This window comes from Camelina sativa, chromosome 18 (genome assembly GCF_030686135.1).
Source record: "Camelina sativa cultivar CO46 ecotype springtype chromosome 18, ASM3068613v1".
Taxonomy (NCBI): domain Eukaryota; kingdom Viridiplantae; phylum Streptophyta; class Magnoliopsida; order Brassicales; family Brassicaceae; genus Camelina; species Camelina sativa.
This window is the reverse complement of record NC_141897.1, coordinates 15355208-15376798: the sequence shown is the minus strand read 5'-3', so window position 1 is coordinate 15376798 and position 21591 is coordinate 15355208. Positions and strand designations below refer to the sequence as shown.

Sequence of the window (21591 nt, the reverse complement as noted above, 5' to 3'; positions counted from 1 at the left end):
GAAGAGGAAGGGGCATTTGCCCTAAACCACCAAAAATTTATGATCTGTTAGGCCACATTTGTCTATTGTACAGATGAATGATAAATTGGCAGCTGATATCTTCATTCAATCTTGTGTGAATAAAATTGATGAATCAATAAAAGACTACGGCAAAGAGATTTGAAGATTTCCGACCTGTGTATTTTTTAACTTAAAAAACTGTTTTAGAAAATGCTACACTATCTCTGAGATACAGGTGCATATGCTGATTTACATAATTTACTTTCCCATGTTACCGACGAATTAATTGGCTCAGTTCGTCCAACTAATCCAAATCCGGGATTTGAAGCTTATCTGTCAATACAATAAAAATAGAAGGATTGCTCTTCAGAGTGTTGACACATCAGCTTTTTAGTTGAAGAAGAAGCTGACACATCAGCTTATTTGCTTACCAATGAAAACATTTCATTAATACAGCTCATATCTCTCAGCTAATAATAATCAGTATCTCTAGATTTTTAGGAACTAACACATCATTTAAATTATGTAACCAATTAAATTATAAGAAATAATAAAAATCATCAATAATTTTAGAAAACAAATTTTTAAATTTATAGTCTAAATTTAAACTACATTAATAAAGGAAGATTTTCAAAAATACCATTTTTTTATGTCATTTTTCAAAAATACCTTTTCATGGTGTCTATTTTCAAAAATACCCCTTTTAATATATAAAATGAAAAAATTATATACTTTAAACCCAAATACTAAAACCTACCCCCTAAAAATTATATCCTAAATGTAAAAATAGAGAACCCAAACCTAAAAAAAAATTTAAAAATTAATTTAACATACTTTAATTGTATAAAAGAAGCCAAAATGAAAATGTTCAAAAAAGGTATTTTTGAAAAAGGTATCTTAAAAAGGGCATTTATAACAAATTCTCATTAATAAATCACTTACAATTTTCAAAAATATAACAATATCAACTAATTATATTAATCATTGTATATCGTATCAATATCTTCCAAATATACTAATGTTAACCAAGTATAATAATAATATACTAATGTTAACCAAGTATAATAATAATATTTTCAGAAAACAAAGGTTTAAATATATAGCTTAAATTTAAAATAAATTAATAAATAATTTATAATTTTTTAAAATATACTAATGTTAACCAAGTATAATAATAAAATCAGTTCAACATAAGTATCATATTAGTAAAGTATAATATTAGTCAAATATATATATATAATACAAATAAAATAACAATATAATACAAATAGAATATAAATTAAGATTAACCACTAATAACACAAACCAAACTAAAGTAAAACTATGTATGTGTATATTGACTTACATGGAATTATTATCAAACAAAACAAACCAATTAGATTTTTAGAAGAAAAAAAAAACTTCTCGCAGAACAAAAAAAACTATATAAAAATTATGTGATTAAATTTATATAAACTACAAAAATAATACACCATAAAATCAAGCTACACTAATATATCTCCCAGAAGAAGTAAATAAAATAAAATTTGAGATTAGTGTTGATAGTGATTTCATATATAAGAACACCAACTAATGGAAAATTGAACAATTTTTAAGTTCCAGAATTGAAGGTTTTATATTTTAGTTTAAAATCATTGACTAAAAAATTACTTTGACAATCAACCTACTTGCTATGGTATTCAACGTAAGTATAATAGTATGAGAAATTGTTAATAATACCCTTTTACAGATAGTCCTTCTCAAAAATATCATTGTTTGGTTATTTTCATTTTTGTCCTCTTGTGCATAATTACAATGTGTTAAATTGATTTGTAAATTTTTTTTTAGGTTTGGATTCTCTATTTTACCTTAGAGCATAGTTTTAAGGAGTATGATTTAGTATTTGGAGTCTAGAGTTTATAATTTAGTCATTTTGTATATTGTATTATTAAAAATGGACAATAAGAGAAAGTATTAAATAATACACAAAACAAGACTAAAGTAAAAATATGTCTATGTACTTTAACAAATAATAACTTTTATAACAACAAAAAATACTATATAACAATTATGTGGTTAAATTTGTATAAACTACAAAAAAATACAACAAATTCAAACTACAATTATATATCTCTCACAAAAGGTAAATAAAAAATAAGAACATACATTAGGTTTAGTTAGGCTATTTGAGATTTCTCTTTTTGTAATTTTATTAGTGCATTGTTATATGTTATTATTGGATAAACCATTGTTTTTTACAATTAACCCAATTTCGAAAGAAAAAAATTCAATAATTTGATATGTCTAAAAATAGTTACAAAAGTATCTTGCGGCATAGCGCGGATCTAACCTAGTGTTCTATTAAATTTTGCTTTTAAAGATATTTATTTTCTTATTTTCATTTGTGAGGTTGTAATATTGAAACCCATGTGTTTGTTTAAGATTTACTTTTTCAATAAAAAAAACTATTTGGTAGAAAATAGTCTGCACAAAATGCTCACACAAGTTAAATATGATAAACAACATATGTTTATATAAAACTAGGTCACGGATTGTTTTTGTCTTTTCATGTGGCAACGTGGTCATGGCCTCATGAATAGTATGGTGGAACGCTTTACATCGATGAGGTAACTCTCTAATTCAACAAAAAGAGCGATGTAGGTCTCCATCATATTTTCACATATGGAAATAAAATTGAATTTGAACAAAAAAAACCCCAACTAGAATCTACAATCGGAGGCGAGAGACAAGATTCAAAAACGCTCATATAATATACTAGAAAGTAGTTCACGTGATACGTGGTTTATGTATGCATTATTAACTTGAAATATAAAATAATTTTTTTATTCAATTATATTTGAAATGTACAAATGTAATTGTTAATATATATATCTTAAAGAAATATTAAAGTAAATAGAGAATTTGTTAGAAATATCCTTTTTGAGATACCATTTTTCAAAAACACAATTTTTTTTGAACATTTTCATTTTTGCCCTCTTTTGCACAATACAAATATGTTAAATAATTTTTTATAATTTTTTTTAAAATATTACTAAATATTTTTTATTACAATGTATTGTTGAAATTATTTAAACTGTATGTTACTATAGTAATACGACCATTACTTATATCAAAGTCAACTATATATGGTATTTTCGTTAACTAGTTAAGATAAATTATATTTTTATATTTTTTATAATTTGTTGTTTTTTTCGAAAAATAAAAAACTGGTAAGTAGTCTAGAAAGAAAATTGTAAGATCTTACTTAATTTTTTCGATAAATAATTTTATGACATCCTGTATTTTAATTTTATTGTCATCATCTAAAAGTAATAGTTAAGAAAAAATAGTTTTATATATAATAAGTCAATTTTAAAATAATTTATTAAAACGATATCACAAAAAAAAATATCTTATACTATAAGTTTAACCAGTTTTTATAAAAATTCATGAAAATAAAAGTGTGTGAAATTTAATATATTTTTTTATTTTCTATATATTGTCTCTATTTCTAATCATTTTAAGATAAATAGTATGATCAACAATAAATTAAATTTTGAAATTATTATTTTCTATTATATCATAGGGTGATAAAACAATTATGTTATGATACAATTATGTTTTTTCAGTACATATAATTTAAACACAATCAAAATGTAACTTATAAATTACTATTAAATACAAATTTGAGTTGTGTATTTAATACAATATATATGATTATTGAATATAATGTGAGTTTTTATATATTATAAAATCTTTTATATTGAATTAGTCTATCATAAATTAATTTGGTTTCAGTTTTTACTTTGAAATATATGAAACCATTTTATAGTAATAGGAAAATTAGTTATATCAAAGTTAATTAATTCTTTTATGTTCATTAAATAATTATGATTAACTAATTTATTTATAGTTTGGTTTTTTTGGAAAGAAAAAACTGATAAGTATTCTAAGAAAAAAAAAGTGTAATACTTTACTTTGATAGATAAATTATGTTGTCCTATATATTAATTTATTTTCATATCTAAAATAACAACAAATAATTTTATAACATGATAAGTCAATTTTAAAATAATTTATTAACAAGATATCACAAAACATTTATCTTATATTCTAAGTGTAACTAAATTTTTAATAATAATTCATAAAAATAAAAGTGTATCAAATTTAATATACATATTGTTTGTATAAATTGTCTCTATTTCTAATTATTTTAAAATATATAATATAATTAACAACGAATTAATTTTGAAATTATTGTTTTCTATTATTTTTTGGAGGATATAAAACAATTATGTTATGATACCAAAATTTTTAGTGCACATGTTTTAAGGTGACAATTAAACTGTAATTTATAGAATACTATTAAATACAAATTTGAGTTGTATCTTTAATATATTATATATAATTATTGAATATAATATGATTTTATATATATATTTAAAAAATTTCTATATTTTTAATTTAATCTATCATAAATTAATTTAGTTTCAGTTTTTACTTTAAAAATAGAAAATTATTTATTTTTATTTGGTTAATTTATTTATATTTTTTTAGTTGGTTTGATCTGTATTTTTTTAAGTTCTATAGTATATGATTTCATTATAAAATATATTAGATATTGAGCCATACTAAATTTATCTTTCATATTTATTATTTTTTTAAAATATGAAAGATCAATTCATAGTTGTTGTGCGAGTAGAACTCACACATATAAATTTGACCGGAAATTAGAAGATAAATTAATTCGATGAAGAAAACATATTCTTTTATTAATCAAAAACATCTTTAAGATTACAAGAAATAATTAACTCTTCTGAGTAGGATTTTTTAAGAGTGTAAAAAATTTTCTGGTGCTATCCCAATCACCATTGAATAATTAAATGTCTGGTGCTAACTTGTGCTAAAGTAGAGCTTCTTAATCCAAAGAAATTTTTTTTTATTAATCCAATCCTTTTTTTCATACAAAGATCAAAATACACCAAAGTCAAAAGACAACGAGGGAACAAACATACACACACATAAACAAAACATTCAAAAGCAAAACCCCAAATCTTCAGTTGCCAGAACTAGGTTGAACTCCCCTAGCTCCACCAACACCGCCTAAGTCACTTCCACTGGTATCCGAGAACCCCATAGTCCCTACCATTAGAAAAAAAAAACATTTTGAGTAAATCACAAAACAAGTGAAAACACATTTTAAATCTTAGTAAACGATAACAAGGACGAGTGAGTTCTTACCAACGGTGGTTCCAAGTGATTGTGGAGACTTTTCAGCCGAACGAGGCGATTTCGGATTCACCTCCTCCTTTGTACCACCGAGCCAAGAAGTGACCGCTCCTTTAACTTTCCCCACCATTCCTACACCTCCTCCTCCTTTCCCTTCCTCTGCAACCGCCTCACGGTGTTCTTTATCCTCCACTATCTTCTCCGCAGGGATTGGGATCTTCTCCACCGTTACTTCCACCTCCTTTGTCGCCGTTGTCTTCTTCTTCTCTCCTCCTCCCCCAAAATGAAGTTTCTCAGCTATCACTTCCGATAAGACTTTGTCTTCTTCTCCAGGTCTCAGCTTCTCTGAGAGATAATCTCTAGCCGACGGCGACGACACACCTTTCTCTTCTCCTTGTTGCGTCTCCTTCACCCCACTTCCACCTCCGGAGAGGGGCAGCTTGGTCATCACTGTTGATCCTGTTTCTTTGACCTTTTCGTAAACCGGAGTCAACTTCTCAGCAACAGTTTCCGCCACTGTCTGCCCGTAACCCGTAGCGGACCTCGGAGTTTCGTCTTTTACAGGGCTCTCGTATTGTCCCCCGCCGCCGCTTTCTCCGTAGTAACCTAGCTTTGAGGCCACGGCGTTCTTCGCCGCTATAGCTTTGTTTGTTATGGCTGAAGTAGCTGAAGCAAACTGCTCTGTATAAGTGCTTGGTTTTGTCTCATGTGTAGCCTCATCTCTCGTCTCCTCAGTGTCACCTCTCTCTTTAGGGCGAGAAAGTTCCGGTGAGAACTGATCATGAGTTCCCGTCGGCAAGTCTCTTCCCTCCAGTCCACCTCCTGATTCTCCTCCATATCTCGCCGGCGATTCCTTGCCGATTCCAGATTCATTCTTCAGACCAAATTCTTGGCTTCTCAAGTCTCTTTCGAACCCCTGTCCTGTTTTCTGACCTGAAGACTCATCCGTCACTTTCATCCTACCAAGAGACTCAGCAATCTCTGGTATTCCAGCTACTCCACCTAGATTTAAAACACAACAAACATGAGTTCAAGATTCATAAAACCTAACAACACAACCCTAAAAACCTAATATAACTCATTCAAAGTTCTGACCTTCTTTCGTCGGATCAGTGACTTTGGACTGATAATTAGATACACCACTGAGATAATCCAACCCTCCTCCTGGACCAGCCGGATCTTCCTCCAATCGTTTCGGAGTCTCGATGTTTACTTTACGTTGACCACCGAGATAATCATCTTCACCACCAGGATAAAACGTCCTCGTCACATCCTCTGTCGCAGAAAGCGGAGAAACAGGAGTGTTCAATGACTCGTAATGAGCTTCTCTCCTCTCTTCTATGTCGGACACTCCTAGAGGGTAATGAGTCGGTGCCTCTCTTCTCTCTTCCCATTCCGACGTATCCATCGGTCTAACAGGATCAGACAGTGCCTCATGTCCGTAAGCGGTATCATGGAATGATACAGGTTCAATGGGTTTGGTGTGCTCCGAAGACACGACAGGAAAAGCCTTTGTCCCCGGAGGAACGATCTCCCCCGCTGCCGGAACATTAGTTTCTCCGGTATGACTTAAAGCCTCAGGTTTGCCCGTTACACCACCTCTCACGGCAGATGATTCATACACTGGTGCGCCGTGAACTTCTGGATCTTGCTCCTCATACTCATCATATTCTGCTTCGTCCACATCGTGATCATGACCATTACCATGTTTAGTGAGACTGTTCTTGATCTTCTTAGCTTTTTCTTTTACTTTCTTCAACACTTTAGATGCTCCTTTCTCATGATGCTCTTCTTCCTCTGTTTCAGATTCACAAATAGATAAGGCTAACTAATAGGAAGTTTCAATCTAGCTACTTGCATAAATCTCATATATAAATTACCTGGATGGTGGATTCTGATTGGATCCTCTGCCTGATCATGAACATAAGGACGTGTCATCTGCGACTCCATTTTCCAAAGCTGTTTTTTCTTTTTCTTTTATCAAACTCTCTCTTTGTTCTAGTGTTGTTTTCTTCTTTTCGTGTCTCTGATGAAAAACAGAGCAAGGTTTCATAAAGTTTATAGAGGGAGAAATATGACATATGGCCGAACCACCTCGCTCTGGCTTGTACCGCTTTACTTCTGTAGGATTCTGACACGTACCATGCGTCGGTTTAGTCATGCCACGTCTCAGTCATTTGCTCTCTACGTGGCTATGTAACATAGATCATTTTTATATCCGAAACCAATCTTTAAAGAAGCCCTGTCGATTTAACTTCTATTATTAGTCGGTCCACGTATATAAAAAAACGGCACAGCGTTCACATTCTAAAGTTAAAAACGGCGTGGAAAAAAGAACAATTCAGATACCAACTGCGTGCTGTTTGGAAAATAAAAAACGGCAGATCGTTCTCATGTGGCGAGCGTTGCTTCGGTCTTCTCTCTCGTTTGAAATCGAGGAAGATATTTTTTAATTTCTTAAAAAATCAATCGGCGAAAACATTAAAACCGCCAATTTCAAAATTGGTTCTCTTCATCTTCTTCTTCATCATCATCATCACTGTCACAGTCTCACATCCCAAGAAGGAATCTGGGGAATTAAAGATGCGAACTCGATTTCTCAACATCGATTACTTCTCTACTCCACCTTCGGAGGTATTCAAAACCCTAGGTTTCCTCAATCTTCCGGTTCCTACTAATTTCCCGGCACCACTCGTCTGCGACGGGGTCGAAGAGTATCTTCAGTTTGGATCTATCGAAAATGTCAGTCTCCCGATCGTGAATTTGCCTATTGAATCTGCTTTGTCGAAGTTCCTCTCCGATGTGGTTCCCGATCGCGTCAGTGTGGACTATGAAGTTTTTGAAATCGATGGCTCTTCGCTCGGAGATTATTTATCAGACGAGGTAAGGTTCTTTGGGTGTTGAGATTTTTCATTTTTGGAAGGTAAAATTTCGAATTTGTTAAGTCTCGCAGTGTATATAGTGAGATTGGGGTTTTCGAAATTTGTGGTGTATTTGCTTAGTTTCCATAAGTAGAGTAGTTTCAATTTTGGTAGTGAATCTGGAGTTTGAATAACATAAGTTCCTTATCTATTGTAGAAGAAGCATGACGGAGATGCCATTGAGGAGAAAGCTACATTTAACATTATTGAGTTTGAGACTCCGGAGTTGGATTGCGAAATGGTAATGCTCAAGCGATGTAAACATGTACCAATTATGCTAAGTTCAAACAACCATTTATTTCGAAATGGTAATGCTCAATCTTTTGATTTACAGGAGAACAAGCTCTTATCCACTAGTGAGGATCATCTCCAATGCTTCTCTGAAGTTCTCGAGATCGAAAATGAGCCGGTAAATCCCTGAGTTGATTTTAGTTGACACACACCACAGTAGTTTTGCTTTTGCTGTAGACTGGTTGAGCTGGTTATCATGTTATTCTCTGGTTCTGATTCTGACAGAGATCTTCACTAAGCAGTTTCATGGAAATGTATATTAGCAGTATGTATGGAAACACTTAATTGCCATCATCTGAAATTTAGCTAGTCTTCTTATTGTAGGTTAAATATGAAGGGTCAGATGTTATCCTGCAGAACTCAAAGGACATTCAAGAACAGATTTATTCTGTTGATTACTTTACAGAGAACAACACTTCTGAAACAGAAAATGAATGTTTCCGCAAGAATCGACTATGGTTCAAAGATGCCAGGTTTCCCCTTCTAGAAGTGGATGAAGTTAACTTGAGTGATCTATCAAGCTTATCTGTGCTTGATAAAGTATTTACTGTTCTTGAAAGAATCGAACCCTTAGACACTGATGCAGGGAGTTCTCTCATTATCAATTCTAAGGAGCTTATAGGGTCTAAGGATTATGATCTGTTGGAGATCCTCTCTACGGATTGCTGTTTGAACAAGAGTAGCCAATCTGATGTGGCACCAGAGGATGAATCGTCTGAAATGGATATAGTGACTATCCTGGATATATCAGATGCTGAGGAAAATTTTCAGTTTGAACAACAGGGAAAGGTGGCTGTCCCAGTAACTTTTGAAGAATTTCAGATCCTGGATGTGGAGATATCTGATGTTTTTGATATCTTCCTTTGTCTTCAAAAAGCCATTGAACCAGAAATGTGTTACGGGATGTTCAGTAAAGAGATGAGCTTCAAGAATTTCGATGAATTAGTTGTCAGTTCCGAACTTGCTTTCACGGATGATGCCTTCAAGTCTCTGCCTACTCCTATTTTACATGATGATGAGGTTATAAGATCTCTGGATGTCATTTATGAGGATGTTTTGTCAAAGATCAAGCCTCAATCCTTGTCTGCCTCAAATGACATATACTTGCCCTGGAACCTTCTTGAGGAAAGAAACCACAATCATTGTGAGTATCTGTTTGAAGAAATAGTTACATGCAAAATTGATTTTAAGTGGGAATCTTCAGAAGGAGACAAATGGGTTTATGATTTCGTTTTCTCTGAGGATGCTCTCTGCGAGCCACTTGCTGAGAAGTGCACTGAGCCTTTCTATGGTATATCTACCCTTGATGAGCATGCTCCTGTTAATACCTCCCATGGGTCATTGGAAACCCCTTTCCAAGAAACAGGAGCCAGGGATTGTGGAGGGGATGATAATGCTAAGAAGGCTACACTGTTCTTCAAATCAATGTCTGCTTTTGATGACTTGACCTTTTTCATGGATCCTCAGAAGGCTATGATTGAAGATAATCTCGAGTCTAGAGTCGAAGCTGCTAAGACTTCCAACCACAAAGTTATGCCTACCGACTCGAAGGCGTCATGTTTAGTTGGTGGCATGCACCCAAACCCAAAGACAGGGGAAATGATACTTCACAGTGTGTGCCCGTCAGAAAATATTCTGGCCCTTGTCAGGGACTTTGTGAGGAGCTATTTAACTCTTGTGAAGGATGAATCAGAGAATTTATCAGAAGATAAACTTAAGTTACTCAGCATATCCAAAGGAAAGCTTATTGACTGCATAAGAAAGGCAAATGTCCACAAAACACAGTTGGCGGATGATAACTCTTTCACGTTTGCATTACTACTAGCAATTAAACAGATAACATGGTATATGTGTTTCTTCGGTATCCGTGTGGCATATCTCTATCTTAAGAAGTTGTGTCGAAGCTCAAATCCCATGAAGCTAGGATTGCACACCCTCTACTCAGCAGTTGAAACAGAACACAAATCAGATGAGACAGACGTCACAAGATCACATCCATCACTAGCTGTTATCCAGGGGATTTTACAGTCAGAATTCACCCGGGGGAACTCCAAAGCATTACTTTTGGCTGAGAAAGTTTTTTGGTCCTCGCTGAAGAGGCTACTGATGTCCATGGGGTTATCTTACAATGAGCTCAACAGTCCCTCCCCTAGTGGAAATCGACCGAATGTTCATGAAGCCATGGGGTTTAAAACCACAGAACTTGGTTTCCTGCCGATTTCAGACTGCCTAATTATCTCTTATGTGTGAGTATTATTTCTTCCTATAGCCATATCCTCATTATCAATGATAATAGCTTTTCACAGTTAAATTTTATGGGAACTGGAAAGGGCCTGGAAAACATTTACAGTCTTTTAGCATGGTGACTGCAACAGACACCACAAAATGTTGTTACTTCTGAAATCTGCTCGTGATATTGCTGCATTATATTTTGTCTTTAAGTCTTTGCATGCTAAAAACATACCTTTATCAATTACTTTTTCAATATCTTTTAGTTAATTTGACTATTGGGGAGTAGTTAAGCTAACTAGTCCTTTCTTTTTCATCCAAGGCAAATTTCTCCATCTTTTCCTGTGGAGAATTTCAGCATCATTGTAGAATATGGAGGTGCAAATGGCTCGCCCAGATTTTCTGTTCCTTCGAAGTTGGATCCCTTTCCTTCCTTCCATTTCATTAAAGTGGAGTTGGATATGTCCAGTGCATGTGGGCAACTGTGCGCAGGTGTTACAGTACCTTATAGTCTGAAAATGATAAAGGTGAGAAGTATTCAACTTTTTAAACAACGTATATCTGTAGATTGTATAATATGATGGAAGAGTCTGTGTGTGAAGGCTTTCAAATTCAGAGCAGAGGAGCAATCTATATCAAAAATAATGTTTTCATGAGCACATGATCTTGATTGGTTTTGCAACTCTGAAAATCATACAACTTTAACACTAGTATGTACTTGAACCTATAATTGTGTTTTCACATCACTGGTATAACTGCATATATATTGAACGCTTTGTTTGAAAATGTTCCAGAATATGCATCTGTACAAGAACTTATGACTGAACTTAAATGTCTCTTTTGTAGGGAGACGAAGTTGAGACGAAAACTGGGTGGTTGGAAGAAGTGTTGAACTTTGTTTCAATTGAAAATGTGTGTTTTGCAGGATCTTCAGAAACCACAAATGAATCTGAATTTATCTCCATGCCCCAAGAATCTGAAAGAAAAGGTGGGATAATTGAAGAGGGAATTCTCTCTGACCAAAGATCCGTGATTGTTGTGAACACAAAAAATGTTGATAAGGAGATGATCATATCCAGAAGAAGTACATACCAGAAGGTTTTAGCAATGGAAAAAGAAGGAGTGCAAGTTGTGGAGCGTGATTCAGATCTACCTGTGGACCTGATGCTAAGTCCTGCAGTTTGCCTACTCTGGTATGATTGTGAAGATTTTAGTAAGAAGTCAGCTGCAACTATTGGTACTTCCTCAAGCTCACTTTCATGGATTGGAGATATCGCAACCAATGTTTTGACGTCATTGAGTTTCAGTTTTAACAGCTGCATCATGGTAAATCTAAATTCCACTGAACTTTGCTTTTTGCCATTTTTTTGTGGGAACATTGCACTATACATATGGAATTATCTTTAACTTTATGAATCATCGTCTAATATTTCGCTAAATCTATGATTACAAACTCACTAGATGTATAGTGCAATGTTCCATATGTATTGCATTATTTTTCATACTCTTGTACCAAGTCGCAACATTTACGTCTAAACTGGAGAGTGAGCCAGGGAACTTAAAGAATGATTTTATTTTTCCGACAGGTTTTTGAGGGGGAACCCGCCTTCCTAGTTACAATAATGGATTCGTCTGATGAACTGTATGCAGCAGCTGGTAGTCTGGGAATCAGTTTACAGTTGTTTTGCTCATCATCAGCTGATTTAACTGATGAAATTATATTGAGGTGTATCAAATCTTTCGTTAAGTTGTCCAAACTCCCTGTCAAAATGCCCGAGTCAGAATCTCTTGCCGAATCATTTCTCACCAAATTTCCGTCCGTGAATCCACTTACAGCTCAAGTAATTCTGTCATCTTCTGGATCACTTCTCGAATTCATGAAGCTCCCATATAGTAGCAAGGTTGAAAGGATGCAAAAGTATCATGTACCTGAAGAGAGTGTTGATCTTTTTAGTTCACTAGGCAGATACGGCGCGAGGGAGGACTCCAAATCTGTAATGACAGACAGCTCTTCGTCAGTATCTTCTGGACCTGACTCAGACACACACCATGTCAGTGTTCATTCTGGTTCGAAAAAGAATCACCACAGTGCAGAGAAAAACAGGATAGATATGGAAGACTTGGTCCATTTTGCTCCCTCGACAGAATTCGCTGATGCGCAGCTCAAGCCTTCTGGGAATTTCCAACTTGACGATTCTTGGTCATCTAGAGATCACGAGATATTTGATTTTGATCCTATCACTGAATTCTCCGATGCACCTTTTAAACCTTTTGGGATGATTCATCACAATGACTCTTGGCCAGTTAAAGATCCTGAGACATTTGACAAGAAGTCAGGACCTAGTTCATCATTAAAGGACCCGTTTTGGGGGAAAGATCTACCAGACTTTTCAGTGGAGGACTGTCTTCCTGGGATACCTGAATTAGAAGATTGGAGTTTCCCGAGTAAAGATGAATCCATAAGCCCGAACAGAGGATATAAACTTCCAGTGATGGGAAATTTCAACTTGCATGACCATAGGAACTCAGAGAGTTTCATTGCAGACTACAAAGGTGAAGTGATCGACAGAGCTGATAAGTATCTCGAGGAAGACTTCCCGCCTTCTCCTGGTTATAATAGGTTTGCTCCAATAGTTTCTGATGTTGACGAAGACGAACTTCCAAGAAAATCAAAATCTGGAAGGAAGTTATCTTTCTTTGAATATCTCCAGCCTAACTTCCCAAAAGCGGCTGACATTGATTCGAGTTCTGAAAGATTCACCACCGAGAAAGATTCAAAATATGATAACAGTGATTCTGCGCGTGGCTTTGTTGACAGCTATCCAGCAAAACGCCAAAGGACCCTTTTGGAGGAGGTCTTAACACGAAGATCTGCAATTCCCTCGACAGAGCTTCCATTTAGAGAAGAGATATCACATTTCGGTGGATCTCCACTATCAAACGCAATCCGTTCATCAAATCCAGTACAAGGTTCTCCTTGGACGATTGAGTTTATTAACAGAGCTCGAGAAAGAAGCAGAGCAAGGAGACAACAACAATCTCTTCCTTATTATGTTCCTCCCTCTAGTTTGGAGACTCCAGGAAACATAAAGAAAGCAAGTACCAAGAGAAAGAGTCCTTCCATGCTCGAGTTTTTCAAGTATAAAGGAGGCAACAAACTTCAAGAAGAGAAAAAGCAGAAGCGGTCAAAGAATTCTTCAGCCTCGCCAATAAACGACAGATCTTACTCTCCTCTCAGGTCATGGACACCAATTGATAAGCGAGCAAAACAGGTATTCATTATATATGATCCCTATATAAGTGAGATTTGTTCATGATTTAACACTGTGTTTTCTTTCCAGTCTCTATCTTTCTCAGGGAATGGAACTGAAGGCCAAACAAAACTGGTATGGAAGTAAAGAAGCAAACACGGCGTAGCAATTGGAAACTAACATTAGTGGAGATTCAATGTGGATGATCAGAGTTGAAGGTGAGCATCTCAAAATCTTATGTAAGCTTTACTTATTTCAGAGAAAAATGTTAATTTCTTGACAAGTTTATTAAATAATGTTTTATGAGAGAAACGAATTCTATTAACAACACGAGTTATATAGTAAATTCTACTATGATGTTACAGCAATTGTACTCGCAGCAACATACAAATACTAAAACTTCTTACCATTCTTGAGGTTTCTGACAGCCATCACAAGTTGTTGTCTTTCTCCTTCTACCTCTGCAAATCTCAGGCTTATCTCTGAATATCTCTCTTCCATTTCTTTTAACTCTCTTTCCATTGAACTGTTTTTGTTCTTACAATAAGCCAATTCATCTGATATCTTTGTTAGAGTCTCTTCTTTGTGTCCGTTTTCTTTTGACCTTGCTTCCATCCTGTAATTGTTGATCGTTATAAGTCAAATATTCACAACTGAAAAATATAACATGTCAATTTAGTTCGTTTATTGTCCACATACCTTGCATCTAGGATTTTAGTCATCTCTTCTTCTTTTCTGCGGATATCGACTTTCAAGTTTGATACTTGTTTTCTCAATTCATCATTCTCCATTTTTTCTTGAACAAAGCTGTTTTGTAATTCACTGTACTGTAAGCTTAGACCTTCTACTTCTGTCTTCAAATTCCTGAGCCTGGTCTCTTTTTCATCATTTGACGACTTAGTGAGAGTTAACTCTTTCTGCACTGTCTTGGCTTCGTCTTTAGCCAAAGTAATTTTTCTCTCGAATTCATCTCTTTCTTTCCTCCACTCTTGTATGATCTTCTCTGTTTCAGTAGCTGCTGCACTCGATTCATCTCTCAGCTTCGTGAGCTTCAGTACCTCACTTCCAAGCATCTGGACTTTCATGGACAAAGCTTCGTTCTTCTCTTCCACATGCTTCTTTATTTCCATCTGTTGTGTAATCTCGTTATGTGCTTTCTCTTGCATTTCCTCAAGATTTTTCTTTTGCAGACGAAGGTCGTTTGCTTCAGCCAATGTTTTCGTTGTCAGATTCTCATGCTCGCTCAGCTTCGATTCCATTTCTAGAGTAAGCCTCTTGCATTTCTCTTGAAGCCGCTCTGCTGTTATAGCGTTTTTCCATCTTGTTTTCCTCAGATTCTCCTCTGCTTGGATGGCTCTCTGCTCTTGTTCAGTTTTTTCACGCATCATTGTGTCAATATCTTCATCAAAAGCCCGTGCTTGATCCTCCAGTTCTTTCTTTAACTCTTTCACTTGACCCTCAAGTTCATTAACTGTGATCAAACATTCTGAATACTCCAGAGATTGCTGCTTCAGTTTGCATTCCAATATCTCTATCTGAGATTTCAATTCGTCTATCATATCCTTGGAATCAGAGAATTCATCTTCCGCATTTGAGCATTCTTGTCGCTCTAATGTTAAGGATACGTTTTTGTAATTCTCCTCCTTGAAGGACTCATATTCCCGAGTAAGCTCATCCAATAGAATCTCTTGTTCTTCGTTCTTTTTCCTGTAAGAGTCCAACTCCCAATCTAAATCTTCGATCTGTTGCTTTAGCGTATCTATCTCATTATTTCCAGAATCCATTCCCTTATCTTCTTCAAGCTTCTTAGCCTCCTCTAATAAGCTATTCAGAGAAGATATCTCATTATTCTTCTGCTCCAACATCTCATTGAGATCCCTCACAGCAAGAATCAAATTAGAGTTTGACTCTTGTGTCCTCTGCAACTGCAACTTAAGGTTACTCGTCAAATCCTTCTCACAACTCAGCTCATCTCTAATCTCCTCAATCATATTACTCGAATCTTCGCTTACGCATCTCAACCTGCTTTCAGCATCAGCCTCATCTCTACTGTTCTGCACCCTGAGCTTTTCACACTCTTCCAGAGCTCCATCTCTTTCACCCTTGAGACAACTAACTTCCCTCGACAGTTCCTGTATCCGTTTGCTCTCCTTTGTCGCCTGTTTCCTTAAAGACTGCTTCTCCAGCTCGGATAACTCTGACTGCCTCCTCAAAGCTTCCAATTCCATCTTGAGCCTTTCAATAGGGTCACTCGATTCAGTAACAACACCAGGGAATCCTCTTTGGAAATTGTTCTCAGGGCTGGTTCTTGACTCGATGTAACTTTCGTCTGATGTTGAACTAGCTGACCAGTCTGTGTTTGATCTTCGATGCCCGTTTTTTGTTGCAGGAACTGAGTTATGTCGTTGAGGTAAGCGTGCATTCCCTTCATCTATCCACCCTGATTCACCAATTGAATCAAAGGAACCTCCTAGACCAGCATTTTTAGCCGTGTTTGCATCCAAGCTCCTTTCCTGCGAAACAAATTCAAAACACGATAACTATCACAACTTTCTTAATAAACAAAGACAGTTTAATTAACTTATCTGAACCCCAAAGAACCTTACATCTTGGTTACATCCATCTAACTCATCATTGCTTTGTAGACTTTTGAAGCTGTCTTCTTTGCTAAGTGTTTGATCTTTATTTTCCTCAATAAATCTGCAAAAATTAGAAGTCAATAAATCTCTAACAAAGAAAACAAAACAGTAAACAACAACATGTAGAAGAAAGAAGAAACTATTTACTTTAAATCACTGGCTCCTTGTATCTTATGAATTGTCACCTACACCAACAACAACCAAACCATTTATATATTTTCTAATACATATTTACTAACTCAGGTTTCAGAAGGAGAAGAAGAGGAGTACATTTAAGACAGCACCAGAGTTGGCAAATTTGAGAGGTAAAGAAACAGTTACTGGCTCTGTTTCTGTCAGAAAATCTGCAAAATCAATGGAAGCTTCTCCTAGAAAACCCGATTTCGAAGAACCCTGAAACGGAATTTGGTAAATTTTGAACCTTTTCTTTCCCAGAATAACTCAAAACACATAATATGTTGTGTTCCACTCACAGTTGCAACAACAAAATGGTAAATCTTCTCACGAACAATCCCAGATTTAGGTTCTTTGATTAGCTTCACTGACACATATATTGGATTCTCCCATGAACAGATCCCTTCTTTAACCTCAGATTTCTCCAGCTTAAACGTTGGCTTCCCAACATCATCAGGAACCAATGAGATCATCAAAGCAGTCTTCTTTAGCTTCGGCACCTTCACATTCAATAAAAAAGGTAACATTTTTTTTATTCCTCATAAAAATCACATTCACACTTCAAACAAATCTTGAAACTTTGAATGTCACAGATCTAGAACTATAGTGAACACATTGTCTGATTTTTACAAAGAAATATGAAAACGGGATTACTGGGTTTCAAGATTTAAAAAAGATTTAAAGAGACAAAACACACACAAACCTGAGTTGCCTGAAACTGAAGCTTGAACACAGCCTTGATTTTGTTCTTGTCGTTCCTCCATGACTTAAACATTGTTTTTTTTTTTCTCGAAAGAACCCAAAACCTTGTTCAAAATTTGGATTCTCTGATATGTATCAGTTTCCAAAGAATGTACTTAGGATAGGAGGAAACAAAAACAAAACACAAAAACCTGATTTACAGACTGTGTGTGATCACTTTCCTTGTTAGAATATAAAGGTTGATTCGTAATCGTACCACTTCATTTTAATATATAAAACTTAATCAGTGAGTTATAAGTAGATTCCATCTAAAGCCTAATTGTTTTCTTACTGCTTTAAATGGGGTTTTGATTGAGTACGAAATTAACTTTTAATAGTTTATTAATTGATTGAACTGAAAAGTGCTTTTCTTTTTAATGCAGTAAGGCATATAAATGTTGGTGTGATTTTTTGGGTCCTTGTAAATTTAATAGACACCCCAACCTCCCCCTTTTTAATTGCTTGTGTGTGACTTACAATAAAGTCTATATAAGAATTGTTAACTACAAACTTGAATCATGTTAAAAGTATCTTTACATTTACATGAGTGAATGGGTAAAAGAGGTTTAGTGGCTTCTAGTATTGAAATGTATAAAAAAAAGTTTTAAAAGTAAATCATATACAGTAGTATATGAAAGGCATTTGCACATTACACCATTATTGAGTTGAGACTACCATATTGGTGGCCCCAAGAAAAACCAGAAACACCTTTATCTGCATGCCACATTCTGGTCATGATCCATCACGCATTATGTTTATGTACATACAGCTGTACTACACACTATAGAATATATGTATGTTGCGTGTGGTGTGTTTATATTTAATGATAAAACATTTATTATTTCAGAATTTTAATGAATCTGCACTCGATATATTTTTCTTGTATATATATATATATATATATATATTAACATTTTTGAAATACATATTGTGTTATGCACTTTTAGTTTTATTTATTTAAAAAGTTATTTACAACATTAACCTCTAACAAATTTTCAAAACTTACATTGCTCCAAATTTGGTTTTCTTAATATTTTACATTCCATTTCTAACACAATACTGCAAATATTTTATAGAAACAGAAACTATAATATATTAATGACACTTTCTATTGTTTTTTAAATTTTTTGCTTCTATTATATGAAAACTATAATATTTTATGGAAACAGAAACTGTAATATATCATGTGACAGGTTATATAGCAAGACGAATTTGAGTTGATATAAATATAAATTAAAATATTATTAATTATGTGTTCATCATGTTATTATTTTATTAACACCATCAATATTAGAAGATTTAAAATTTTCACTAAATTACGATTATGTAAAAAACAAATATCATGCAATGTACCACGAATTAAACCTAAAATTAACAATCTAAATACAATTATACGATCGCAAACACTAAATAAAATCAACAAACATTTATAACTTAAATTTAAAAGTTTTAGTTTAAATAAAAATTGTCCCGTGGTATACCACGGGTTAAATCCTAGTTGGTTTGATAATTGCAACACTCACTCTATTCTCCATTCTTTGGTACTACAGTAAAACCTCTATAAATTAATACTCTATAAATTAATAAACACTATAAATTAATAAATTTTGATGGTCCCAAGTCGGGCCAGTGTAAAAATTAACAATATTCGATAAGATAATAAGATAATAATTTTTTCGAAATTTCCTTATAAAATATGGTCCCAATAATATCATAAATTAATAATTATGTAAATATATATATATATATATATACTGATATAATAGTGTATGTTTCTCCTAAAGCTCAATTCTATAGAACAATTGTAATGTTGTATTTTCAACCTATAATGATATCTCTAAAATATTTTATAACATGTCATACAAATAATTAAATTTAAAGTTTTAATTTTTAGATATGCATCATTTACAATTTGATAATTTGACAGATTATTAAAATAGGAGAATTGATATTATTATTCATAGATTTGAATTTATGTGTCTTATGTGTATAAGTCAATTTGTCTATAATATTTGTAATTTATTGTAAATAGTGCTTTCTAAATATTACAAGTTCAATTCCTAAACCATAAAATTTATAACATTCGAAAGTTTAATCTTATTAAAATTTATAACATCCGAAAGTTTAATCTTATTTTGCTTTAGTTGTTCCAATTCATAATTTTTTAAAAAATAAACAATTAAAAATATATTTATAAATTAATAATTATTAATTTACACTATAAAATAATAATTATTAATTTATAGATAAATTAATATCACTATAAATTAATAAAATATCTTAATCCCAACATTATTAATTTATAGAAGTTTTACTGTAATTCGCAATCTTAAAACGCATTTTGTAATGAGTTTAAAATCTTGATTAAAGTTGTAGACTAAGGGAGACCTGAAATTCTTCAAATCGAAACCAACTCATCAGAATTTTATGATTTTGGTTTTCTAATAATGAAGGTGAATATTAAAAAAAAAGGTTGCTGACTAAAAAATGATTAGAAGCTGGATCCACAAAACGTATATAAAATATGGGAGCAAGTATTGGAAGCACATGAAAACATGTGCAACAAACACTGTCGCTCTCTTCAATGCTCTCATTTTCTTTGTCTCCTATATATTTTTTTTTGCTTTTATAATACTGTTATGTTTAGACATCTCATCTCTTAATATTTTGTCGTTAACAAGTTTTGTATATCCCCCATAATTTTCCTTAGATTAGGTGCAGAACATATTCAATAATTAGCATTTAGTGATTAAAACAAAATCGGGAATGACGTCAACAAAAAAGGTTAGGAAATTAAGACTCATGACTTTGTCTGTAGAGAAATCTGGTTCACTAGAAGACATATCATCTTGCATGGACCACTTATTAGTTGTTAAGCTTTTGTGACAATTGTCAAACAACTTTATAAATGCAAGATTTATATGATTTTTTTTTTCTTAGAGAAAATTGCTCAAGATACCCAAAACAGTATAAAGATTTTTTAAAACATTTTGTCTTCATTCCAAACAATCATAAATGTGTGTATGCTATAAATTTTACACCGCTATCATTGCGGTCTAACCATATTTATGACAGACGTATCACGTATGCAATGTTAATTCTAAGATTAGACAGACTTGCAATAATTACTTTGGAAAATGTTATAGAGATTAGGTGGGTTTACACAATATTCGTTTGTGTTGTTTGAGTGAATCTTAGCCTTAGTAATATGTGGGCTTGGGCTCACAGAGATTTAAATGTGAGCATGTAAGACTAGTTGCCAACTACGACGTGCGGCGTGAGTTAAATAGAGCCCTGCTTTGGCTACTTCTCGGGTTGCCACATGACAACAACCTAGTCGTTTATTAGATGTTCACCAACGGTCACGATAACACCCATATGAATACAAAAATACCAAACAAAAACTGATCATGCATGTGTCTTCCGAAACGTGTCCCAAGGCCCCCAAACAAATGGATAAAACAAAAGTCTAATAGATTTTTTCATTAGATCTACTCTCAAGAAGATTCAGATTCTTAATACTTTTTTAGGTTCCATATCTCTCGGACAGATATATTGAAGAAGATCCCAAAACATGGCTATCGAAATAAACGCGAGGAAAGTGGCATTTGTGCCATATGCATTCGCTATAGTCGCAACGACGATGGTGCTTCATTGTTGCCATCAAGAACCACAACGAGTTAAACATCCCAAAACGCGGTTTGCGTCTATGGGACGTGTCTACGGGCCTCTATATTTGTGTTATAGCTTACTTCCATGGAAAATTCAGAGGTTGACAAGTATGGATCAGAAGCGTTTCTAGTCAATTTGATGGCTATGATCACAATTCTCTTTGCTACTTTTGTGATATTCATTGTTTCGACAATTTGTTTATTTAAACTTAACGCCGCAGTGATTAATTAGCTAATTAATAATGGTCTTCAATCTTTTCTTTTTTTTGTTGCCGGATTGATGTAATTTATATAGTTTTTTTTTTTTTTTTTTTTTTTTGTTTGTGAGATAATATAACTCCAAACAAAGACATGAAGGTGTGTTCAAATCCAGAATTTTTAAAAAAATCGAAAAATCTAATTTGAGCTCCAACTTGTCTTTCCTTTAACATGATTTGAATGTCATTTTTAATCCTCAGGGCTGATT

The 21591-nt window shown here is 33.7% G+C and overlaps 3 protein-coding genes across 5 annotated transcripts; 1 reads left to right on the top strand and 2 right to left on the bottom strand.

Moving 5' to 3' along the window:
- Window positions 1–4897: 4897 nt before the first annotated feature.
- LOC104761238 (low-temperature-induced 65 kDa protein-like) lies at window positions 4898–7300 on the bottom strand. Its single transcript, XM_010484278.3, has 4 exons — window positions 7089–7300; window positions 6304–7005; window positions 5221–6210; window positions 4898–5121 (listed from the first exon to the last, which is right to left on the bottom strand). The coding sequence occupies exons 1-4, from the start codon at window positions 7156–7158 to the stop codon at window positions 5036–5038; spliced, it is 1848 nt and encodes a 615-aa protein (XP_010482580.1). The 5' UTR covers window positions 7159–7300; the 3' UTR covers window positions 4898–5035.
- Window positions 7276–21537, top strand: LOC104763397 (protein SHORTAGE IN CHIASMATA 1). 3 transcript variants are annotated; one of them, XR_015589287.1, is made up of 11 exons: window positions 7276–8091; window positions 8287–8370; window positions 8464–8538; window positions 8745–10666; window positions 10972–11176; window positions 11496–11975; window positions 12236–13921; window positions 13991–14118; window positions 16783–17030; window positions 17113–17233; window positions 20985–21537. XR_015589287.1 is itself a non-coding variant. In XM_087499996.1 (8 exons), the coding sequence occupies exons 1-8, from the start codon at window positions 7792–7794 to the stop codon at window positions 14045–14047; spliced, it is 4809 nt and encodes a 1602-aa protein (XP_087356122.1). In that variant the 5' UTR covers window positions 7276–7791; the 3' UTR covers window positions 14048–14268. The 3 variants fall into 3 exon arrangements, 1 of the variants encoding a protein (XP_087356122.1); XR_015589286.1 differs by having other exon boundaries at window positions 16783–17233; window positions 20985–21387; XM_087499996.1 differs by lacking the exons at window positions 16783–17030; window positions 17113–17233; window positions 20985–21537 and having other exon boundaries at window positions 13991–14268.
- On the bottom strand, window positions 14139–18047 carry LOC104761236 (uncharacterized). The gene is made up of 7 exons (XM_087499997.1): window positions 17417–18047; window positions 17013–17213; window positions 16810–16932; window positions 16687–16724; window positions 16507–16600; window positions 14600–16413; window positions 14139–14516 (listed from the first exon to the last, which is right to left on the bottom strand). Exons 1-7 carry the CDS (start codon window positions 17486–17488, stop codon window positions 14294–14296), a joined length of 2565 nt encoding a protein of 854 aa, XP_087356123.1. The 5' UTR covers window positions 17489–18047; the 3' UTR covers window positions 14139–14293.
- Window positions 21538–21591: the final 54 nt, after the last annotated feature.